This window comes from Ceratocystis lukuohia (genome assembly GCF_044167205.1).
Source record: "Ceratocystis lukuohia strain C4212 chromosome Unknown Supercontig3_pilon, whole genome shotgun sequence".
In the NCBI taxonomy this organism is placed as follows: domain Eukaryota; kingdom Fungi; phylum Ascomycota; class Sordariomycetes; order Microascales; family Ceratocystidaceae; genus Ceratocystis; species Ceratocystis lukuohia.
This window is the reverse complement of record NW_027263522.1, coordinates 422461-440585: the sequence shown is the minus strand read 5'-3', so window position 1 is coordinate 440585 and position 18125 is coordinate 422461. Positions and strand designations below refer to the sequence as shown.

The 18125-nt window shown below is 50.8% G+C and overlaps 5 protein-coding genes across 5 annotated transcripts; 4 read left to right on the top strand and 1 right to left on the bottom strand.

Moving 5' to 3' along the window:
• Nucleotides 1-1890: 1890 nt before the first annotated feature.
• Nucleotides 1891-4565, top strand: HOO65_030126 (uncharacterized protein; the record flags this gene model as incomplete). The annotated part of the gene is made up of 6 exons (XM_071001892.1): nt 1891-1990; nt 2061-2080; nt 2229-2329; nt 2583-2795; nt 2874-3479; nt 3566-4565. 6 exons carry the CDS (start codon nt 1891-1893, stop codon nt 4563-4565), a joined length of 2040 nt encoding a protein of 679 aa, XP_070859805.1.
• Nucleotides 4566-6595: 2030 nt separating this feature from the next.
• Nucleotides 6596-7339, top strand: HOO65_030125 (uncharacterized protein; the record flags this gene model as incomplete). The annotated part of the gene is made up of 1 exon (XM_071000325.1): nt 6596-7339. The coding sequence occupies one exon, from the start codon at nt 6596-6598 to the stop codon at nt 7337-7339; it is 744 nt and encodes a 247-aa protein (XP_070859804.1).
• A 704-nt stretch (nt 7340-8043) lies between these two features.
• On the top strand, nt 8044-9931 carry HOO65_030124 (Histone-lysine N-methyltransferase SMYD3; the record flags this gene model as incomplete). Its single annotated transcript, XM_071002045.1, has 3 exons — nt 8044-8574; nt 8699-8888; nt 8997-9931. The coding sequence occupies 3 exons, from the start codon at nt 8044-8046 to the stop codon at nt 9929-9931; spliced, it is 1656 nt and encodes a 551-aa protein (XP_070859803.1).
• A 2913-nt stretch (nt 9932-12844) lies between these two features.
• Nucleotides 12845-14980, top strand: HOO65_030123 (RNA exonuclease; the record flags this gene model as incomplete). The annotated part of the gene is made up of 1 exon (XM_071000324.1): nt 12845-14980. The coding sequence occupies one exon, from the start codon at nt 12845-12847 to the stop codon at nt 14978-14980; it is 2136 nt and encodes a 711-aa protein (XP_070859802.1).
• Nucleotides 14981-15295: 315 nt separating this feature from the next.
• Nucleotides 15296-17439, bottom strand: HOO65_030122 (Peroxisomal targeting signal receptor; the record flags this gene model as incomplete). Its single annotated transcript, XM_071001977.1, has 2 exons — nt 15296-17137; nt 17272-17439. The coding sequence occupies 2 exons, from the start codon at nt 17437-17439 to the stop codon at nt 15296-15298; spliced, it is 2010 nt and encodes a 669-aa protein (XP_070859801.1).
• Between the last annotated feature and the right edge of the window lie 686 nt (nt 17440-18125).

Genomic DNA, 18125 nt, shown 5'->3' with positions numbered 1-18125 from the left:
CAAAACATATAAAGACAAGATTCTGTTGGCATTTTTCTAAAGGGAAAAAAGGAGGAAAAATAAGAAAATCAGCCCAACAAGGCTGGACATGTATACTTGGAGGAAAGCAAAATGGGCAACTACTCATTGACCTTTGGAGGATTCACACGTTTTGGATTCTAGAAGAAATGGAAGAAATCTGGAACCAGGCGCGCGGCCCAAGAGATCGAGGAAGGCACGTACGTCTGAACTGGCAACAGCCAACCCACTGTGGCTTCTTTGGACGCTTCTATTTTGCCCTCTTTTTTTTTTTTTTTTTTTTTTTCTTCTTGCGGTCGAAGAGAAGTAAGGGGCTTGAAAGGGTGGCGTGCACTCACTATTTTTAGAGCGTTGATATAGAAGCCCTCGTTCCGTCATCAGCTTCCCTCTCCTAGCCCTTTTTTTGCAGCTGGTGTTTCTTCTTTGACCTACATCGGCTGACTTCTCCGTTCCTGTTTATTAGCCCCATAAGAAGTATTAATCATAAAAACAAAGCAAAACAACCAGAGAGAGGAGTGGAAAAATTCTACACAATCTCACGATCACGAGACCAGAGGCAGGCCCAACTGAGACTCGATTAGGCCCTGTAAAACTTCTTGCTGCCAAAGCGCCGGCAACTCAGTCTGTTCACGCAATTTCGGCTGGGGGCCGTTGGATTGCGACCAAGCCTGTCACCTAAAAGAATTAAACACTGTGTGCTTGCTATCTCCCTAACTTTCATATCCCCTCTTTTTCTCACTCTCGCCTCGGCATTTTTCACACGTTGTTGTTATTCCTACCCGACCTGGCGTTCTGGTTCCTGTTACATTTGAAGTTGGCCAAAGGCTGTCACTGTTTTATGCAGCTAACAGAACCACCAACGCATCAATCAGAGCACCATCTCACGTTTTCTACTCACTCGCTAGACATGCTGTTTATGCAACTAGCAAGAGCCAGCCCCTGCTATACGCTTAACGGGGGGGGGGGGGGCTGCTCTGTTTATGCGTCCATGCAAAGCCGTCCCAGCGTCCCGGCACAGCTTTCTATTCGCAAAAGTGACAACAACAAGAAACAACAGCTTCCTTCTAAGGCTGGCTTCATCCAGGATTTTTTAGCCCCCCCCCCCCCCCCAGTGGCCCTTTATGTTTCCAAGTCGTAACAATGAATCCAAAATAGCTATACTCAAGGTCAAGGTACGACTGCGTGGGTTTCCACGGCTCCTACCAGGGTTAATCCTCCTTGTTTTCGGGCTTCCTCAAGCCAAGGAAACAAGCATAGTCCAATGAATCCGCCGTAGCGTTGCTGCTGCTGAACCAGAGCAGAGAGGGAATGATTATGCGGGGCTGGGCCTAAGCACAAAGCAGCCTGCCCCTCCTTCCATTCTACGCTGGCTTGCAGTTAAGCCGTTCTCCCGCAATTCCGCCGTACATTCATTTGGCGGCTTGTAGCGACTGCCAGTATTTCCCGTCTTACTACCTACGCCGCAGCCCAAATTTCTCTACAGCCCTTTCAAGATCAAGAGTTTCTTGTTTGAATAAAAAAGGCAAGCACGACTCGGCCTTTTTTGCCTCTTCCTAGAAATAGAAACAAGCTTACAGTGACTACCATATTCAGAACAGGTAGCTGCACCTTTCAGCTTTGGTACCTGCTACATTTGTAACTTTTTTTTTTCAGCCTTGTGGCCCAACTTCCGTTTGTGCCTTTTGACAGCAATAATTTGCTTTTGCTTACATACTCAAGAGCGATAAGCAAACATCTTTGATCTTCACTTCTCATACAAACGCACAAAGAAAGTCCAAAGCCTTATCGGAATATTGGCAGAAATCCAGACTGCTGCTTGTTTTTTTTTCTTTTTTTTTAGTCTATTCTGCGTGTCGAACTTGTTCCATAGCCATGCTTCAACAACAGCAACAACCGCGCAAGATGCTGCGGTCTAGCTTCTCCCACAATCCGCTGCTGCGAGTGTCGCGGCCTGTGAGCGCCTGCTCGCGATGTAGGTCGTCCTCCTGTGATATTTTTGTTTGCCCGGAACTTGCATGTTCTAACTGTCTCTTTCCGTTCAGGTCGTGCTGCCAAGGTCAAGGTTAGTCTAGTCTGTCTATTCTAGGCTGAGTGGGCATGAGGATCCCCAACAACAATGAATAGCATACTTTGCTGGTATTTGCTCATAGATGGTCGCTTCGTCTTTTTATAAATCCCGCTCATTCTGTTGCTAACACAGCACGCAACAGTGCGATGGAAAGTTGCCCGCCTGCACGGCCTGTGAAAAGGCCGGCCGGGAGGCCGAATGCTCTAGTGCAAACGACCAATTTGCACGTGGCAAGGAACGAAGGTAGGCCCTCTCCCCTCGTCTCTCCCCTCGTCTCTCTCCTCGTCTCTCCCCTCGTCTCTCCCCTCGTCTCTCTCCTCGTCTCTCTCCTCGTCTCTCTCCTCATCTCTCTCCTCGTCTCTCTCCTCGTCTCTCTCCTCGTCTCTCTCCTCATCTCTCTCCTCGTCTCTCCCCCCCTCTCTCCCCTCGTCTCTCCCCCCTCTCTCTCCTCGTCCCTTCCCCCCATCACGCACTCTAACCGCTTTTTCTACTTCAGCTACGTCGCTGCCCTTGAGCTTCGCATTGAAAAGCTAGAGCGTCGTCTTGCCTTTGCCCGCTCACAAAAGGCTTCTTCCAACTTGGCTGTAGGCGATCATGACGGCGATCGAAAAGGTTCGCTAGCCGTCATCCAGCAAGCTATGCACCGGAAAGCTGAGCGCAGACGAGAAAACTCCGATGTCAACTCACTAGTGTCTGACTTTGGCTATTTGTGAGTCTTGGTTTTGCTCTTTCTAGTCCTACGATAACCACGGGGCTTGACTAACTTGTAAATTGCTCTATGCACTAGGTCTGTTAACGCTACGGCTCATGACTTTGAGTTCAATGCTACCAACATGACTTTTGCAAGATTAGTTCTTGCTGCTGCCACAAACGAATTCATCCATCCCCCCACAGACACCGACATGCCATCTAAAGAGGCGATGGTGACGTGTTTGCAGTTTTACCTTAACAACATCTTCTGTCTATTCCCCTGTTTTGCTGAGAAGACCCTGTGGGCTACAATGGAGGATCTTCTCGAAAATGACGGCCGCATCATCAAGGACAGTGACTGCTTTCTGTTCTGGGTCGTCCTCGCTATTGGCGCCACGGCCCAGAGCCGTGAGAATGGTGACCAGTTCTACACCATGGGCGTAGATTACGTGGCCCGAGCATTGCCATATGCCGACAAAGCCATGATGTCCGGATATGTGGGCCAGATCCAGTCATTAGTGCTTCTAACGCAGTATGCTATGCTCGACCCGGCACATTTCGATGCATGGCATCTCATCGGCTTTGCCAGCAGAGCGGCCATTGACTTGGGCTACCACCAGGACCCTGATCGCGAGGTCCCTGGCGAGCGAGAGAAGCTTAACCAGCGGAGACGCATCTTCTACTGCGTATATGCCCTAGACAGGTGAGTATCAAGGGCGCTAAAGGACGTCGACACTTCTATCTGGCAAAAAAAAAAAAAAAAAAGACTAACACCTGCTCCTGCTCTAGAGCTATCAGCATGGTCCATGCGCGGGCCTTCTCCTTTACCGACGATGCAATCAATGTGGTAATCCCCAAAGCCACCATCGCCAAACCCGCCGAACAAGCCCCTGCTACCAACAACGGAGCGCCGCCATCCTCGGCTCCTTCTCCGCCGCCGTTAATCCTCCCAGCTCAGCACCTGTTCCAGCTCCGACGGACACAGTCACTGTGGTACCAGACACTGTTCCAATCCGACGATCAGGATATATCAGACACGCCGTCGTTCATCTGGAAAATGTGTGCCGATATGAAAGACTGGAACAGCAGCCTGCCGTCAACACAGCCAGCCTTTGTTGGCGAGTATTTCGACCTAGAGCTGCGGTACAGCTACGTATACTGTATTGCACCATCAGCCCGCGCCCCCCAAATCACCGACTACAGTCGTGTGCTTATTTTTGAGCACACCACAGCCTACCTTGAGACCATCCACCGCATCGCAAAGGCAGCCATGAGCGCGGCGTTTTACACGTACCATGATGCACTCAAAGTGTACTTTATGGCCAGCCAGTTCCTCGCGGTTTTGCGTGATGCCGAGGATATGCTGTTGATGGGAGCACCGGTGCAGATTCCCGTAGTCAACCCGGGCTGTCCGCCACCACTGCCACTACCGTCACGAGTGTATCTGCGTGGGCGTGATGAGGAGAATCTAGATCGCAGCCTACGTGTTCTGCAGTTGGTGGTGGAGACTCTGGAGCTATTCGGCAGGCGCTGGACGGACGCGCTCTCTCTCAAGAATAACTTCCAGATGATTTCAAACGAGGTGGTGGAACGGCTACACGTCAAGCAACAGGTGCGGGATTCAGCACGCATGCAACAACAGCATCAACAACAAGGACAGGTCATGAGCCCCAGGCCTGATGCGGGACCGACAGGGCAGGGGCAGGTCCAGGTCCAAGGCCAAGGGCAGGGATCGCCATCGCAATGGGTTGGGGTTAACGTAGCACAGATGATGCATGGTGGACCATAGCCAAGTAAGAAGAAAGAAGAATAAACCAGAATAGAGAGAAGATCAGGATTACTGTCTAGCTGTGTGTAGATACGCACTTAGCAGAGCGGCGCAGCCATAGAAAAACGACTGTCTTTCAGTGCTCCTAAAATGGGAACTCCCGAACAGCTCACCAACGCCGTCTCTCAGTTCTCAGATAACTAAAGCTCGAAGGAAGTCCCTCGCGGATTTTCCCCCGAGGCACTATAAAAATAGACAGACCATCACCTCAAGACCCGGGGATTTTTTTTTTTTTTTTTTTACCTTATTTCTTTGCCTCTCCTAGGGCGCCATCAAACGTCAAAAAATAGAGTTGCAAGGTTTAACGCGATGCCATTATATTTTGAACAGCCCTAATGTCTGATGGTGTTTGCGGAGTTGTTTTTGGTCTGTTGAATACGAGGAAGGGCGTGTTAGGTCTTCAAGCTTAAAGGCTAAATAAATGGTCAAGTTATCAATCATTAGTGTAATAAACGAGCTAAAAATAGCATATTTTCCCTATAACACAAACCCTAACAACCCTAAGTATGCACCTATTACCAAGCCTCTCTCTGACTGCTGTCTTGGCGGTGAGCCTCTCTGGGCGCAGTTCAAGGCAGAGTAGCAACTTAGCCCGTGATGTGATGATCCTCTTGGCTAAGTCAGTTAGTTGCTTTGCTGTGTGCAGAGGCTTTGCTTCTGCATGACAAAGCAACGAAGACTAGGTAGGGTATATCTTCGGAGCGGAAGCCTCGGCGAACTGGGAGGTCACAGTCACCAGAGGAGAGATGAGTAATTCACTATCTTCTCTTTTTTGTCTCTTTCCAAAGGCCCAAGGACTTAAGAGCCAAGGGCCAAAGGGATTTAAGAAATGCTCAACAGGCCTTGACTGAGGCACGGAAAAATAGGAAGGGCTGCCCCAGGAGCTTAAAGACGTTAACCGTATTGGTTGGCACTGCACTATAAAATCCGATCACCATCGATATTAGGCTAATGGAGTTAACAGCCCGAGACGGACAACCACTACAAACAACAGGGGACTTTCTGGCTGACAAAACAGAGACAACAACCAGAAAGCTCAGAAGGGAGCAGTGAAAAACGTCTGCCTGCAGCCACACTACAGACAAAAGAGTGGGCTTAGGCATCAGCATTAGTCTTGGCATTGCTGGCATGCTGGAGGATTTGGTATAGGTATTTTACTACAGCAAGACAAGGCACACTTTTCAGGAAAAAGGACAACCAGAGAAGGCAAAGGACCAACAGGACAAAGGAAAGATCGTGGTCCAACGGCTTTGTTCGGCCGGTTATGGTGTAGGGAATGGGAACCAAAGCCAAGTCCATGATTAAAATCTTAGGTTTTTTCTGGTGTTATTTTTACATCTTTCTTTATTCCTGTTCACTGACACACTCATTGAAATAGATTCACCGAGTTTCGCATCTCACCCTATTTGCCCTTTTTGATCCTTGGCACAACGCATAATCATTAGCATCGACCCCGTCTAACCCACAGACACTTGTAACTCAAGTGACCTAAGTTGAACCTAAGAGCCTGACCCGGGCAAAGCGTTGTGTTGCCAAATAAGAGTAGGTGGTCCTTTGGACAGGGGGAGGAGGAAAGGAGGAGGGGGGAGGAAACAAGGGGCAGTGCAGGTAGATCTTGTCCTCCGCCCGGGATGACAAAATGGAAAATGGACAGCACAAACTAGGGAGGGCAGAAGCCAGGGAAATCCATTGGATTGGGCGTGGGCTGATTCCTTGCCGAGACGGCGAAAGAGGGAGCCTGCTTCTTGGGAGCTATGGCTCTGGGGAAGGCCAAGGAAATTCGCATATAAGAAGGGGACGGCCGCATCATGGTGGATTAGGGGAGGAGATTCTTGGAAGCCACTCAGCACTGAGATCTTAAGCTTTTGCATACCAAGTCTTTTCTCTTTTTTATTTCTCTCTCTCTCTCTCTCTCTCTCTTTTCAAATCCTCAACCTGGCTACTGCCTGCTAACCATCTCTTCTTTTTCTTTCTCCATTTACACCACCAAGATGCACTACCTCAAGTCTCTTCTTGCCCTGACTGCCTCCGTGGCCACCGTTTCGGCTATGGCTGCCCCCCATCCTATGATCACTCCTGCACCCAAAATGGTCAGAATGCGTCGTGATATCTTCGACGATCTTGGCAATGTTATTGAGGATGGTGCCAACAACGTTGCCGACAGCGTTGAGGATGCCGCTAACGACGTTGCTAACAGCGCCGAGGACGCTGCCAACGATATCGCCGATGGTGTTGATGATATTGGCAATGACATCTCTAGATGGGGCTCGTCGATCTTCACCAACGCTGAGCAGTCTGCCACTTGCATTTCGCTAGCCTCTGCCCTTGTGGACTCCAACCCCCCGCGTCCCACCGAGGACCTCAGAGACCTGCTGGAGGACTCGCAGTCAGCATCTGGCCACAACTGCCTGACCTCGGTGCCCGCTAGTCTGACCTCCGAGTACAGCGCATACGAGACCAGTGCCGTCAACTGGTACAGCTCTGCGTCGTCTCTGATCTCTTCCTACCAGGCCAGCTGCCCTACCTTTGGCGATCTCAACGTCCAGCGCCTGGTTCCCTGCTCTACTATTTCCGGCATGCCTGCCATTACCAGCGGTGGCTCTGCCTCGGGCAGCTCTCGTACTTCTGGCGCCTCCTCAACCTCTTCGTCTACCGTCACTGGCTCCGCACCTCGCAACGGCGGCCTGGCTGCTGGTGCCCTTGTGGCCCTGGTTGGTGTTATTGCCCTGTTCTGAGCGTAGACGAACGATATGTGTCTAGAAGAGGGGGATGGCATATTGGCTCTATCGAGAGCAGGGGTTCATTTGGTTACAGCACCGGGTCTGGGGTTTTTCGATTTCTTTTTTTTTTCTTTTTCTTTCGTGTGTTTAGCTCTTGATTAAGATCGCCTGTGTCCGGTCGTTGTGGTACATAGTTTCATATCCATACATACCTGTTTCATCTTCGCTTATGAGTTACTTTGAAGGGCCTGAAAGAGGCCCAAGATGAGCCCTATCGTGCATGGGGGCCTTGCTGGCTTTATGCAAGCCCACTGTAATGTATAAGCTTAAATCCCCACTCTAATTTTCCTGATACTATTGCTAGTAGTTGCGGTCTATTTTAGTGGAAATTGCAGATCTGCGCATCGCAGAAGGCAGTTACTCTCTGCCGCATCTCTTGCAGTTTCATCGTAGCATCGGATACCCTAAGCAAAGGTATCCATAAACCCTAACGCGCAGGTCGACTGTCCTTCCCCGCTGTGAACTTCAGGCTTCAATAATGGCTACGAGGCCGTATAACCCTGGCTTGAACAATTCCAACGCGAGGCGGGAAAAGAAACAAGAGTCTCAAACCTTGGTTTAATAACGACTGGGAGCAGAGGAACCATTATCACACTAAAAAGTCGCCTATATCAGCCCATATCTCTGTTGTCTCTTCTGTGACGGCAATCCCACCAGAAATGGGCAACTACAAGGTATCAACTACAGAAACTCGCGGCCGATGCCTGAAAGCCACAACTGCATTCCAACCAGGTGACACGATCGGCCTCTTTACCAACCCCATCTTCTCTATCCCTAGCTCAGGCCAGCTCTCCTCACAATGCTCCCATTGCCTGCGTAGTGACTGCGAACTCCGCCTATGCACAGGCTGCCGTGCTGTATCATACTGCAATGTCAACTGCCAGCGCGGCGCGTGGAAGCCCATGGCATCGGGAGGTGGCGGGCATAAGCACGAGTGCCCAGTCCTGAAACTTGCGCGAGAACGCGGGGGTGGTCGTGTATTGCCGACCCCTACGCGGGCGCTGGTGGCTGTTATGGTGAACGGCAAGGTGGCCGAGGAGCGAATTAAGGAGCTGGAGGGGAATGTAAATGGGTTTAGGCAGGATGCGCGTGGGTGGGAGGATATACGGCTGCAGGCGTACATGGCTTTGTCGTACAGCAAGATTGCAGGACCAGACAACACGGATAAGTATGCGGAGATGTTATGCAAGGTAGGCTCCCTAGGGCTGTTCAACGGTCTTCAGTGGCTCCCGGGCCTAATGTCCCTAATGCTCACATGGTGAGAACGTGCCTGTTGTCTACTATCCACTAATCACTCTCAACCCCCCTTGCTAGATTCTCACTAATACCTTCAACGCTTACGACCCTGACGTCAGCGAATCGTCTGTCTTTCTCGAGCCTACCCTGGCCATGGCTAACCACTCGTGCATCCCCAATGCCACAGTGCAGATTGAGGGGCGCGAGGCTCTGTTGATTGCTGAACGGCCGATTGCTGCTGATGAAGAGATCTTCATTTCATACATCAGTAATTCTCTCTATTGTCTCGTTGCTTGTTGTTGTTGTTGTTGTTGTTGTTGTTGTTGTTGTTGTTGTTGTTGTTGTTGTTGTTGCTCAACTGACTAACTCTTTGCAGACTACTCGAATAGCCTGAAGCACCGCCGTGTAGATCTTGCAAAGTATCATTTCACCTGTGTTTGTCCCCGTTGCGCCAACGACCTAGATGTATACACCGTATGCAAGAACTATCCAAGTCTTACCGCCAACGAGTACAGTCTCGTCTCAGCTGCATCCCTGCAATCTCCGGCAATTAATCGCGCTATCCCCGAGTCTCTCCAGCGTACATATAGCAACCTGCAGGATGACTACAAAGAGTTTGAGACCTCACTCGGTGGTCCATCCAAAGACACGCTGAAACGTGGGTTTGCCATTGTCAAGCCACTGGTGCAAGCAAATCTCTGGGCCATGCTCCCCATGCCAGCCTTTCTGAACGAATGCGTAGCTTACTGGAAGGTTTCGTCCGAGTACCCCGAAGATTCCATTGTTGCTCTACCACTTTCTTGTCTGATCGCCTCACGTGTCATACCAGCCACATCACCACTGCCATGGTCAACCAACCGCCTCCGGACTGCGTTGTTCTTGTGCAATACCCTGTATAACGCTGCCTATAGCGTTACCGATGTCAAAGCTAAATTAGACAGACTATGTATACGTGTGAAGCTAGACGATAAACGAAGACACACGATCGCTAATGCGCATGAGATGAGTATGAACTACTTGGTTGCAGGTATGATCCTACACTACAAAGGCCACTTGCATCCAGAAAGCTTCACGATACATGCTGCCAACCAGCTGATGACGGGTTTCCGTGCGAGCCGTGGCTTTGAGAACTTGGACACTCTACCTGAGGGCTGTGATTCTTCCGGACGAATGGCTGCAGTGCGATCGTGGGACGAGGACAAACTTCGCGGCAGGCCCTGGGAGGCGTTTTGGAAGGCTTCGGTGGTTGACGTTGTCGAGGCATTGGCTGAGGTTGGAGCCCGCTTTATTGTGCAGGAGCTTGGCAAATAGAAGGTAAAATAGTTGAGCATAAAGTGGACAGGGGGAGGGGGTAGGGGAAGTTCTAGAAAAAAAAAGACATGTGTATAAATAGAGAGCATAAAAAGGCATCAGATCACAACAAATGTAGTGAGTACGTATCTAGTCCATCTTCTAAGGCGGGCTCACTCCTTCCGACTAGCATATGACTTTCTCGTTGCCCGCATCGGCCGCGTCCGAGCCCCTTCTGTCAACAGCGAAGCTTGGCTGGTAGAGCTCGTCTTACGAGCACCCGGAGGCGAAGGCGACCATCTGTATATATCCTCGCCACCGCTTGCCTTAGGCTCTTGACCTATTGGGCCTGTGCTGCGTCGTATTGGGGCCGAGCCCAGATGGTGCCGTTTTCTTGGCGGCGAATTCTGCAGTAGCCGATCGTCGTCATCATCGTCGTCATCGCTTACTTCTTTGTCTTCAAAGCTTTGTAAAGAGGCAGGCAACGACCGTTTCCTGCGCTGGCTGGGCGAATGGGATTGTGGCTGAGATTGGGGTTGAGGCTGGGGTTGTACTGGTGGCTTAGAATGTGGCTGCGTGTGTGTTTGTAATAAGCTTGGCATCTGCATAGAGAACTGTGGTTGCACTGGCATCGCACTGTAGGCCATATTATATTGGCGGGCGTGATTTTGATCGCTAGGTGTCTGGTCGGCTGTAGCTAGACCCTGATACCTATCATCAACACTCCGCCCTGAAGTCATAGGTAAAGGCGTTTGCTGTAAATGTTGTGGGTGCTGCTGAATCTGCTGTTGTGAACCGGATACCATCTGCTCTAGCCGCTGAAAACGCGATCTAAACAGCTGAAATTCCATTTGCAAAGTCTCCACCATGGCTGCTTTGGTGCCGATGCTTGCTAGATTAGTTGTCAAGATATCCAGGTCTTGGGAGGTCATGCCTGTCGCCTGTGCTTGCTGAGATTGTGTCCGCTGCTGTGCCTGAGACTGGGCTTGAGATGCATCGGCATGCCGTCTAGCGTGGTTGCTGGCTTCAATTTCATAGCGTAGCTTCTTGACCTCATTTTTCAGAGCTAGGATTTCGCTGCTCTGTTCCTTGATCATCTGGAGGCTCTCCTTGTGCGCTTTTTTAGAGGCCCCGAGCTCCTGTTCTAGAGAGTCCGTCCGAGCCAGTACATTCTGGAGATTGGTCTTGCTGCCTTTAGCCTCCGTCTTGATAGCTACTACATCTTTCTTTACTGTATCAGTTTCTGTAGCTTTTTTCTTGGCAAGGGCCTTGACCTCTGCCATGTCCTTCTTGATAGGCGCGACCGCCTCCCCGATCTTTGCTGTCACTGCGTTCATCTCAGCTTCTAGAACGGACACAGAAACTGTATTCGACATGCCGTTCTTGAGTCCGGCGACATCTGTCTTTAGAGATCCCACATCGTCACGTACATTGACGATATCTGTGCTAATCTGGGTCGCAGAGTCCTGGGCCTTTTTTATGTCCCCATCCATACGGCTCACGGCATGGTCAAATGCGGAAATAACCTGGTAGCCAGCCGTATCAATGCGGTTGATGTCGGTCCTCATTTGTGCCAAATCTGTTGCGCTCACTGAAAAGGCCTCTGGGAAGAAAGAAGACGGCTTGGGGGCTGGTATGGCGTATTCGGCCTCGGCATCCTCTTCTGACATAGCCTTGTTAGGCTTTGTTGGCGTCTGTTTAGCTGTAGTGCTGCCATTGCTAGCATCAGCAGTCCTAGACAACTTGCTTGGTTGCGGAGTTGGGATGGGCTCGGCCTTTGCAGCTGGTTTCTTCTTGGGACTAGCACGAGAAGTAGGGATACTCTGTGGGGTGCTATGTGAAGATCCCTGTGTATCTCTGTTTTCTCCTAGCGGTCTACGATCACGCAAATTCCAGACTTCCTTGACAGAAAGTTTCGGCGAACTACCGCGACGACCCGACTTGAAGCACAAATTGGGCTCACGCAAAAGCAACTGCTCTCTACAGGAAGGTTAGCAGGGTTGTGTAGTTGAGGCCTTCAAAAAAGAAAACTGACTTTACCAAAGCATGACCTTGAGGTGTAGAAACACACTTGAGCCCCAGAATCGTACGGCACATGGGACAGCACACGTCTTGTAGCTCGCTATATTGCCATTGGCCTTGTTAGCGCTTGAATGCACTCTCGTTTCTCTCTAGAGATGGCAAAGCTTACCATCCATCTACCAGCGTATCCCGCTCTCCCGTACGTGGCTTGCCCTTGTCCTGGATCTGAACATTTTGTGGTGCCTCGCACGGAGTAAAATAGTTCTTGCCAACCTGAACCCACGAGTTGACAAAGTCGCCAATCGAAAACTTGCAGCCTTTGCATGAGGCTGAGAGCGTCTTTGTAGTCATCAAGTTCACGAGCACAAAGACAAAAGGCAGTAATTGAGAGCAAGGGGCCAAGAGGGATAGGGTTTATCAGATTATGATTAGGCTAATCCGGAGCTAGTTGAGAAGCAGCAGAAGCTGATAAAAATGCTGTTGAGGGTCAGCACTTCGCCGCACGTTGTTCTATGGTTGTTCTATAGAACATTCTTCGGTTTTGATTTGATGATGAAGATTGCCGAAAACGCGCTTAGAGGCTATGTTGAAACGCGTAAAGTGAAATATGACTAAGCTATGGGTAATATTGCCCCCCTGCAAATATTAGGGGACTGTCTATATATTGCTATTTTACAACTAGCCCCACTAAAAAGTTCAACTCCCAGACTGCAGAGAATTTAGAGTGCGGCTTGTATTCACTGACGATGCACAACCCGACTAACATTCTGTTGCTACTTATTATCCATGCCTTGGAGCGCCACGGCTAATTGATATCTCATAGAACAATATACCATACACTCACAAATACCCCCAAACACCAGCTCAGCTCCTCCTCCACTCTCCTCTTGCCATAGCCATCCATCCATAGTCATGGGGAAGAAGCAGAGGAAGCAAGCAAATGCCAGCATGTCTCTAGCTTTGCAGCAAGCCGCCATCAGTGGGGACATAGTTGCTGCTCCAAAGTCAGGCGCCCCTGCATCATCAGTTTCCTCTATCGAAAGCGAGCGTAGTAGCCTCAAGCGCTCTGCCCCCCACGACAATGAAGACAGCGATAACGAAGCCGAATCCAGAGACAAGCCTGCCAATGACGATAGCTGGGCCATGGCATCTAACAAGCGCAAAAAGCTAAAGGTCCCTTCGACAAAGTCATCAAACTACCCATCTATTCAGCTACTGAAGAGTTCACGCCTACAAAGCAAGGTTAGCCTTGATGCCTGGCGCGACCTGATTCTATATGTATTTGCTGACGGAGTTTCGCCACAATGGGTTTCTGTTTCAAATCGCAGCCAGATCCGCAAGTTCGTCACCGTCATGGTGCCTGGCTTGGAAGAGGCTATGTTCCGTGCAAACGTGGACTATCGTGTGTTTGACGAAGCACTGGCTGGCGAAAAAGAGGCTCTGGCTTCTGGTGCCAAAGTCTCGAGCCCGGACGACTACATGCCACAACCTATGAACAAAGACACAGTGCATCCAACCCTAGCTCCGTTAGCAGACATGTTTGACTTGCTCTGGCCTGTCCGCGCCCCGGGCGATGACCGGTACAGCAAGTTGCATTCGCCTATGGGAACCTTTCTCTCTGCGCCGAAGCCTAAAGGCAAAGACGACAAAAGCAATAGTGGGAAAAAGGATGTCTGGAGGAACGAGCGCACGCGCATTACTGATTTCATTGCTACCGAAGAGGAGCTGACAGAAAACGATTACGTTGTTCACCCAGTGCTCCTTTCAGACCCCGCCGAGGCTGCTGCCTTCAAGCTCAAAGACGGCTGGGTCATGACACCTATAACCTCCCTTGACGAGTCTGAGGTTCCCGAGGGCGAAATTGAGAACGGTAGCATAACAGCTGGCCGCGAAATCCTCGCTATTGACTGTGAGATGGTCATGACAGGGCCGTCAGAAATGGCCCTAGCGCGTATCAGTGTCGTCAGTTGGGGCGGCGATGTTGTGCTGGACGAGCTCGTAAAACCCTCCAAACCCATCACCGACTACGTCACTCAGTATTCGGGGATGACACCAGCCAAGCTTGACGCTGTCACTACCACGCTTGCTGATATCCAAGCCAAGCTCCTAGACCTCCTAACCCCAAGGACCATCCTTCTCGGCCACTCTCTCGACAGTGACATGAGAGCCCTCCAGCTATGCCATCCATTTATTGTCGACACGTCCCTCATTTTCCCACACCCACGAGGCCCGCCCATTAAACAATCCCTTCGCTACGTCACACAAAAGTATCTTAATCGCGAAATTCAAAAAGGTGGCGCCTCCGGCCACAACTCTATTGAAGACGCAAAGGCCTGCCTGGACCTCGCGCGTCTGAAGTGCGAAAAGGGCAAGTCATGGGGCTTGCCTGAAGGTGGCGGTGAGAATCTCTTTTCTCGGCTAGCCCGTACAGGAACCACATACAAGGCCCAAGGCGGGGCTGCCGCTCTCGGCGGCAAAACAACGGGAAAGACCAGTGCCATGATCGACTGGGGCAACCCTGCTAAGGGCCCCGGCAGCCGTGCGACACACCATATCGGGTGCCGCTCGGACGATGAGGTAGTAGCAGGAATCCAACGTGCAGTAGCGGGCGATACGGACGGGGCGATAATCCCCGGTGGCGGCGTCGACTTTGTATGGGCCCGTATGCGGGAGCTAGAGGCTTTCCGCGGCTGGTGGAACAATGCACGTGATGCAGCGGCTGGGCTGATTCCCGAGTTTGGCCCATTGCCGGAGACATCGCCTTACGATTCACCGCTCCAGGCACAACTGGCAGCATTGGTGGAGAGGCTGCAAAAGATCCATGCAATGCTGCCTCCATGTACGGGATTGATGGTATATAGCGGCAGTGGTGACCCACGAGAGCTGTCCAAGTTGCAGGCTATGCATACGAAGTGGAAGAAGGAGTACAATATGCCAGGATCAAAGTGGGACCAACTGAGCGTCAAATGGACAGACACCGAAGAGCAAGCGATGCGTAGAGAAGTCAGGATAGCGAGGGCTGGCATGGGCTTCATTACCATTAAGTAGGAAAGCAAGGCTAGCCAGGGTGAAGGTGAATATCATCGATGGCCACTAGGCTAGCTCTTCGCTAGACTGGGGAAACTAAAAGACAAAAAACTAAGGAAAGGAGAATAGGTGTAAAAAGAAAAAAAATGATTAAAAGACGTAATGGATCTATATGCCAAGGCGATATGCCTAGGCAAGGCTACAGTACTAGCCAAGTTTATTATATCTAGAACGTGACAAGCATGTATATATACAGACATATATTTTATGTTGTAGCATTCGTATTATTCCCACTTCAGTCCTCGCCTATCCTCCAACATTGGACATGCTCTGTCTTTAATTCCGAGCCTTGTAGTTGATATCAGGCAAGAAGCGCTCTGGATCAACGCCATTAACCACCCGCTCTGCCAAGTCACGACGTCCCATTTGCGTAAACACACGGCGCAAAGTATCATACAGCGTAGTGCTTTGGTTTTGAGCCGAGATGCGGTTAAGCTGCTCGTCAATCGAAGGGCCCTTACCATTGCCGCCATCACCTAGAATCTCATAGGCCTTGTTGCGGCCGTCCTTTTCGATTGTCTTATGCATGTCCAGCGCCAGTAGAAAATGCTGTGCAGCCTCCTCTAAACAGCCCATGTTGATGCAACTAACACCGAGGTTGTAGCGAGCACGCACAAAGTTAGGTTGGAGGGATAGCGCCGTCTGGTATGCGGCAATAGCATCTTCGGAGCGGCCGCTGTTAGCCAGCGTTGCTCCCAGTCTATTCCACAACAAATGCACCTGTTCCTCCTTCAGCGATGAAGAGCCAACCTCAACGCTCTGCAGGGCGGCATTGAAGCAGTCTATTGCCTTTTCAAATTCATCAGACCCGTAGAACAGGACACCAAGGCCCACCTGGACATCAGGGTCCATGTGCTCTCCGTTAGGCGACAGTCGAGCAGCCTTGATGAATAAATTGGTGATGTTCTTATGCATCAAATCACGTTCGGTATAACCCAGTTGCGCAGGCTCATGCAGGTTGTCTGGTGATACAATGTTGGGGTATTTGACTGAAAGCCAGCGCTCCAATGTACGATAGGCTGTCGATTCATAGCCTTCGTTAATGTAAGATACTGATAGGCCCATTAGGGCGGTCAAGTTGTTAGGGTCGAGTTTGAGTGCTTGTTCGTGTGCTCGGATAGCGGGTGCCTCCTTTTCATTTTGCGCCTGGGCGCTTCCTAGATACACCCAGGCCTCGACATGCTGTGGGTTTTGTTGAACTGCGGCCTCAAAGGCAAGCGCCGCAAGAGACAAGTTGCCACCCTCCTTCATAATCTTGACTCCCTCATCAAAAGCGTTGCTCTGGCCGGAGAAGATGTTGTCTTCTTCAAACATGTACTGCTCTACCACAGGATCGCCCACAGCGTAGTGGCTCCAGTCGCCGCCGAAGTTGGTAAAGTTGCCATCTACGTCGTTCCAGTCGTCGGCGGTCGTCGTGTTCGCCGCGTTTGCCTTGAGTTGCTCGGCAGCTGCCTCTTTTTCAGCTTGAATGCCCTGCCAAATGGCTTCAAAGTCACCATAGTTTGTCTCAGATTCTTGGGTCATACCTCTATCTAGCTCTTCAAGCTCTCTTTCCGCCGCCAGAGCTTCGTCTTGGTCGGCGGTTGTGGCGTCTTTGCTGCTTCCCTCCTGCATATCGATCTGCTTGAACATGGCTTCCCATTGGGCGTCTTCTACCGCCTTGCCTTTGCCCTTGTCGTCGGCAGCCTGCTGGGCTGGTTGTTGCTGCATTTGCGAGGCAGCCGAGTTCATCATCATGGGCGAAGCCATGCCCATTCCCATGCCCATTCCCATTCCCATTCCCATGCCACTCATCGCCATTGGATTCCCCATCATGAAGGGTTGCGACTGCATCATGGGGTTGGCCGAAGTGATGGCAGGCATTTGCGGTGCTTGTGATGCTGACTGGGACTGGTTGAAAGCGGCGAACTCGGCAGCGCTAAAGCCTGGAGCGGCAGGAGTTAGTTGTCGAAACTGGGCTGGGTTTTGCATCATTTGCGGCGTCATAGTCATGGGGCCGGCTGAGGCAGCGGGGGCGGCAAGAGGGCGCATTTGCATAGGGTCGAGATGCACCATTCCGTTAGGCATGGCCAGTTGTGGGCCCATTGCGGGCTGTTGACTCAGGAAGCCGTTAACCATCTGCAGAAGAAATAGGAGTAGTCAGTAAATATGATAGAATCTGTAGGTGGCATGTGATTCATCGAGAGGTACAGAGTTGCGTCAGGGTCCTGGCCTAGCTGCGATATTGAAGGCTCCCTGGACATACTACTCACCTCATCCTGCTGGGGGCCAGAGACGCCCGCATTACGAAAGCCTTGGACGGCATTAGGCCCGCGGCCGGCAAGTCTATCGCTTTGTAGTGAGGTATCGCCTTGGACATGCTTCTGCAGCTGGCTCAGCGGATTTGCCGATGAAGAGCATTCAGCGCCACCGAATGACATGGCGTAATAGCGTGAGTGAGGATAGTTGAAATATATAGAAGCTAGCAAAAGGGAGTGACTGGCTGGCTTTCTAACTTGTTGAGAAGAAGTCAGGTTGGGTGCTGGAGGGGCGGCAGTAGTGGGAGTGGAACAAGCAGGATGTTTGCCGAGGAATGATAGGAGCAGCAAGAAGTCTCAACAATAGGGGTGTACGGTGATGGAAAAACGGAGGGAAACAGGTGCAAGTCTGTATTACAAATGCAATCAAACAAATTAAACAAATGTGTAGAAAGTCGGTCGCAGTTTGGACTGGCAAAGCTTGAACTTTAGTTGCAGTCCTTCAGCCAAGCACATGTTGCCGTTTATGTGGCTAGAGAGTCATCAGCTGATGTCAGCTGATGACAGCTGTCGTCAGCTGCCGTCTGCAAGGTAAGCCGAGGCACTAAAACATCTCCAACAGCCGAAAGCGATGAGCATGTCAGTTTTGCTGATCGTGATACTAGCTACGGCAAAGAAGGTGATTATAGTAAGCTGTTGTCTCATACATGCTCACTGTTCGGTCTCTAGATTGGCTCTTGCGCAAATACATAGCAGTGTGAAAACAGGGAAAGGTGGTATATAATGTACACAGGCCGGCTTCTTCTTTTTCCCAGACCAACCTTGATAAGAATTTGCTGTTCGTCAGAATCTCTCCACATCCGCCCACC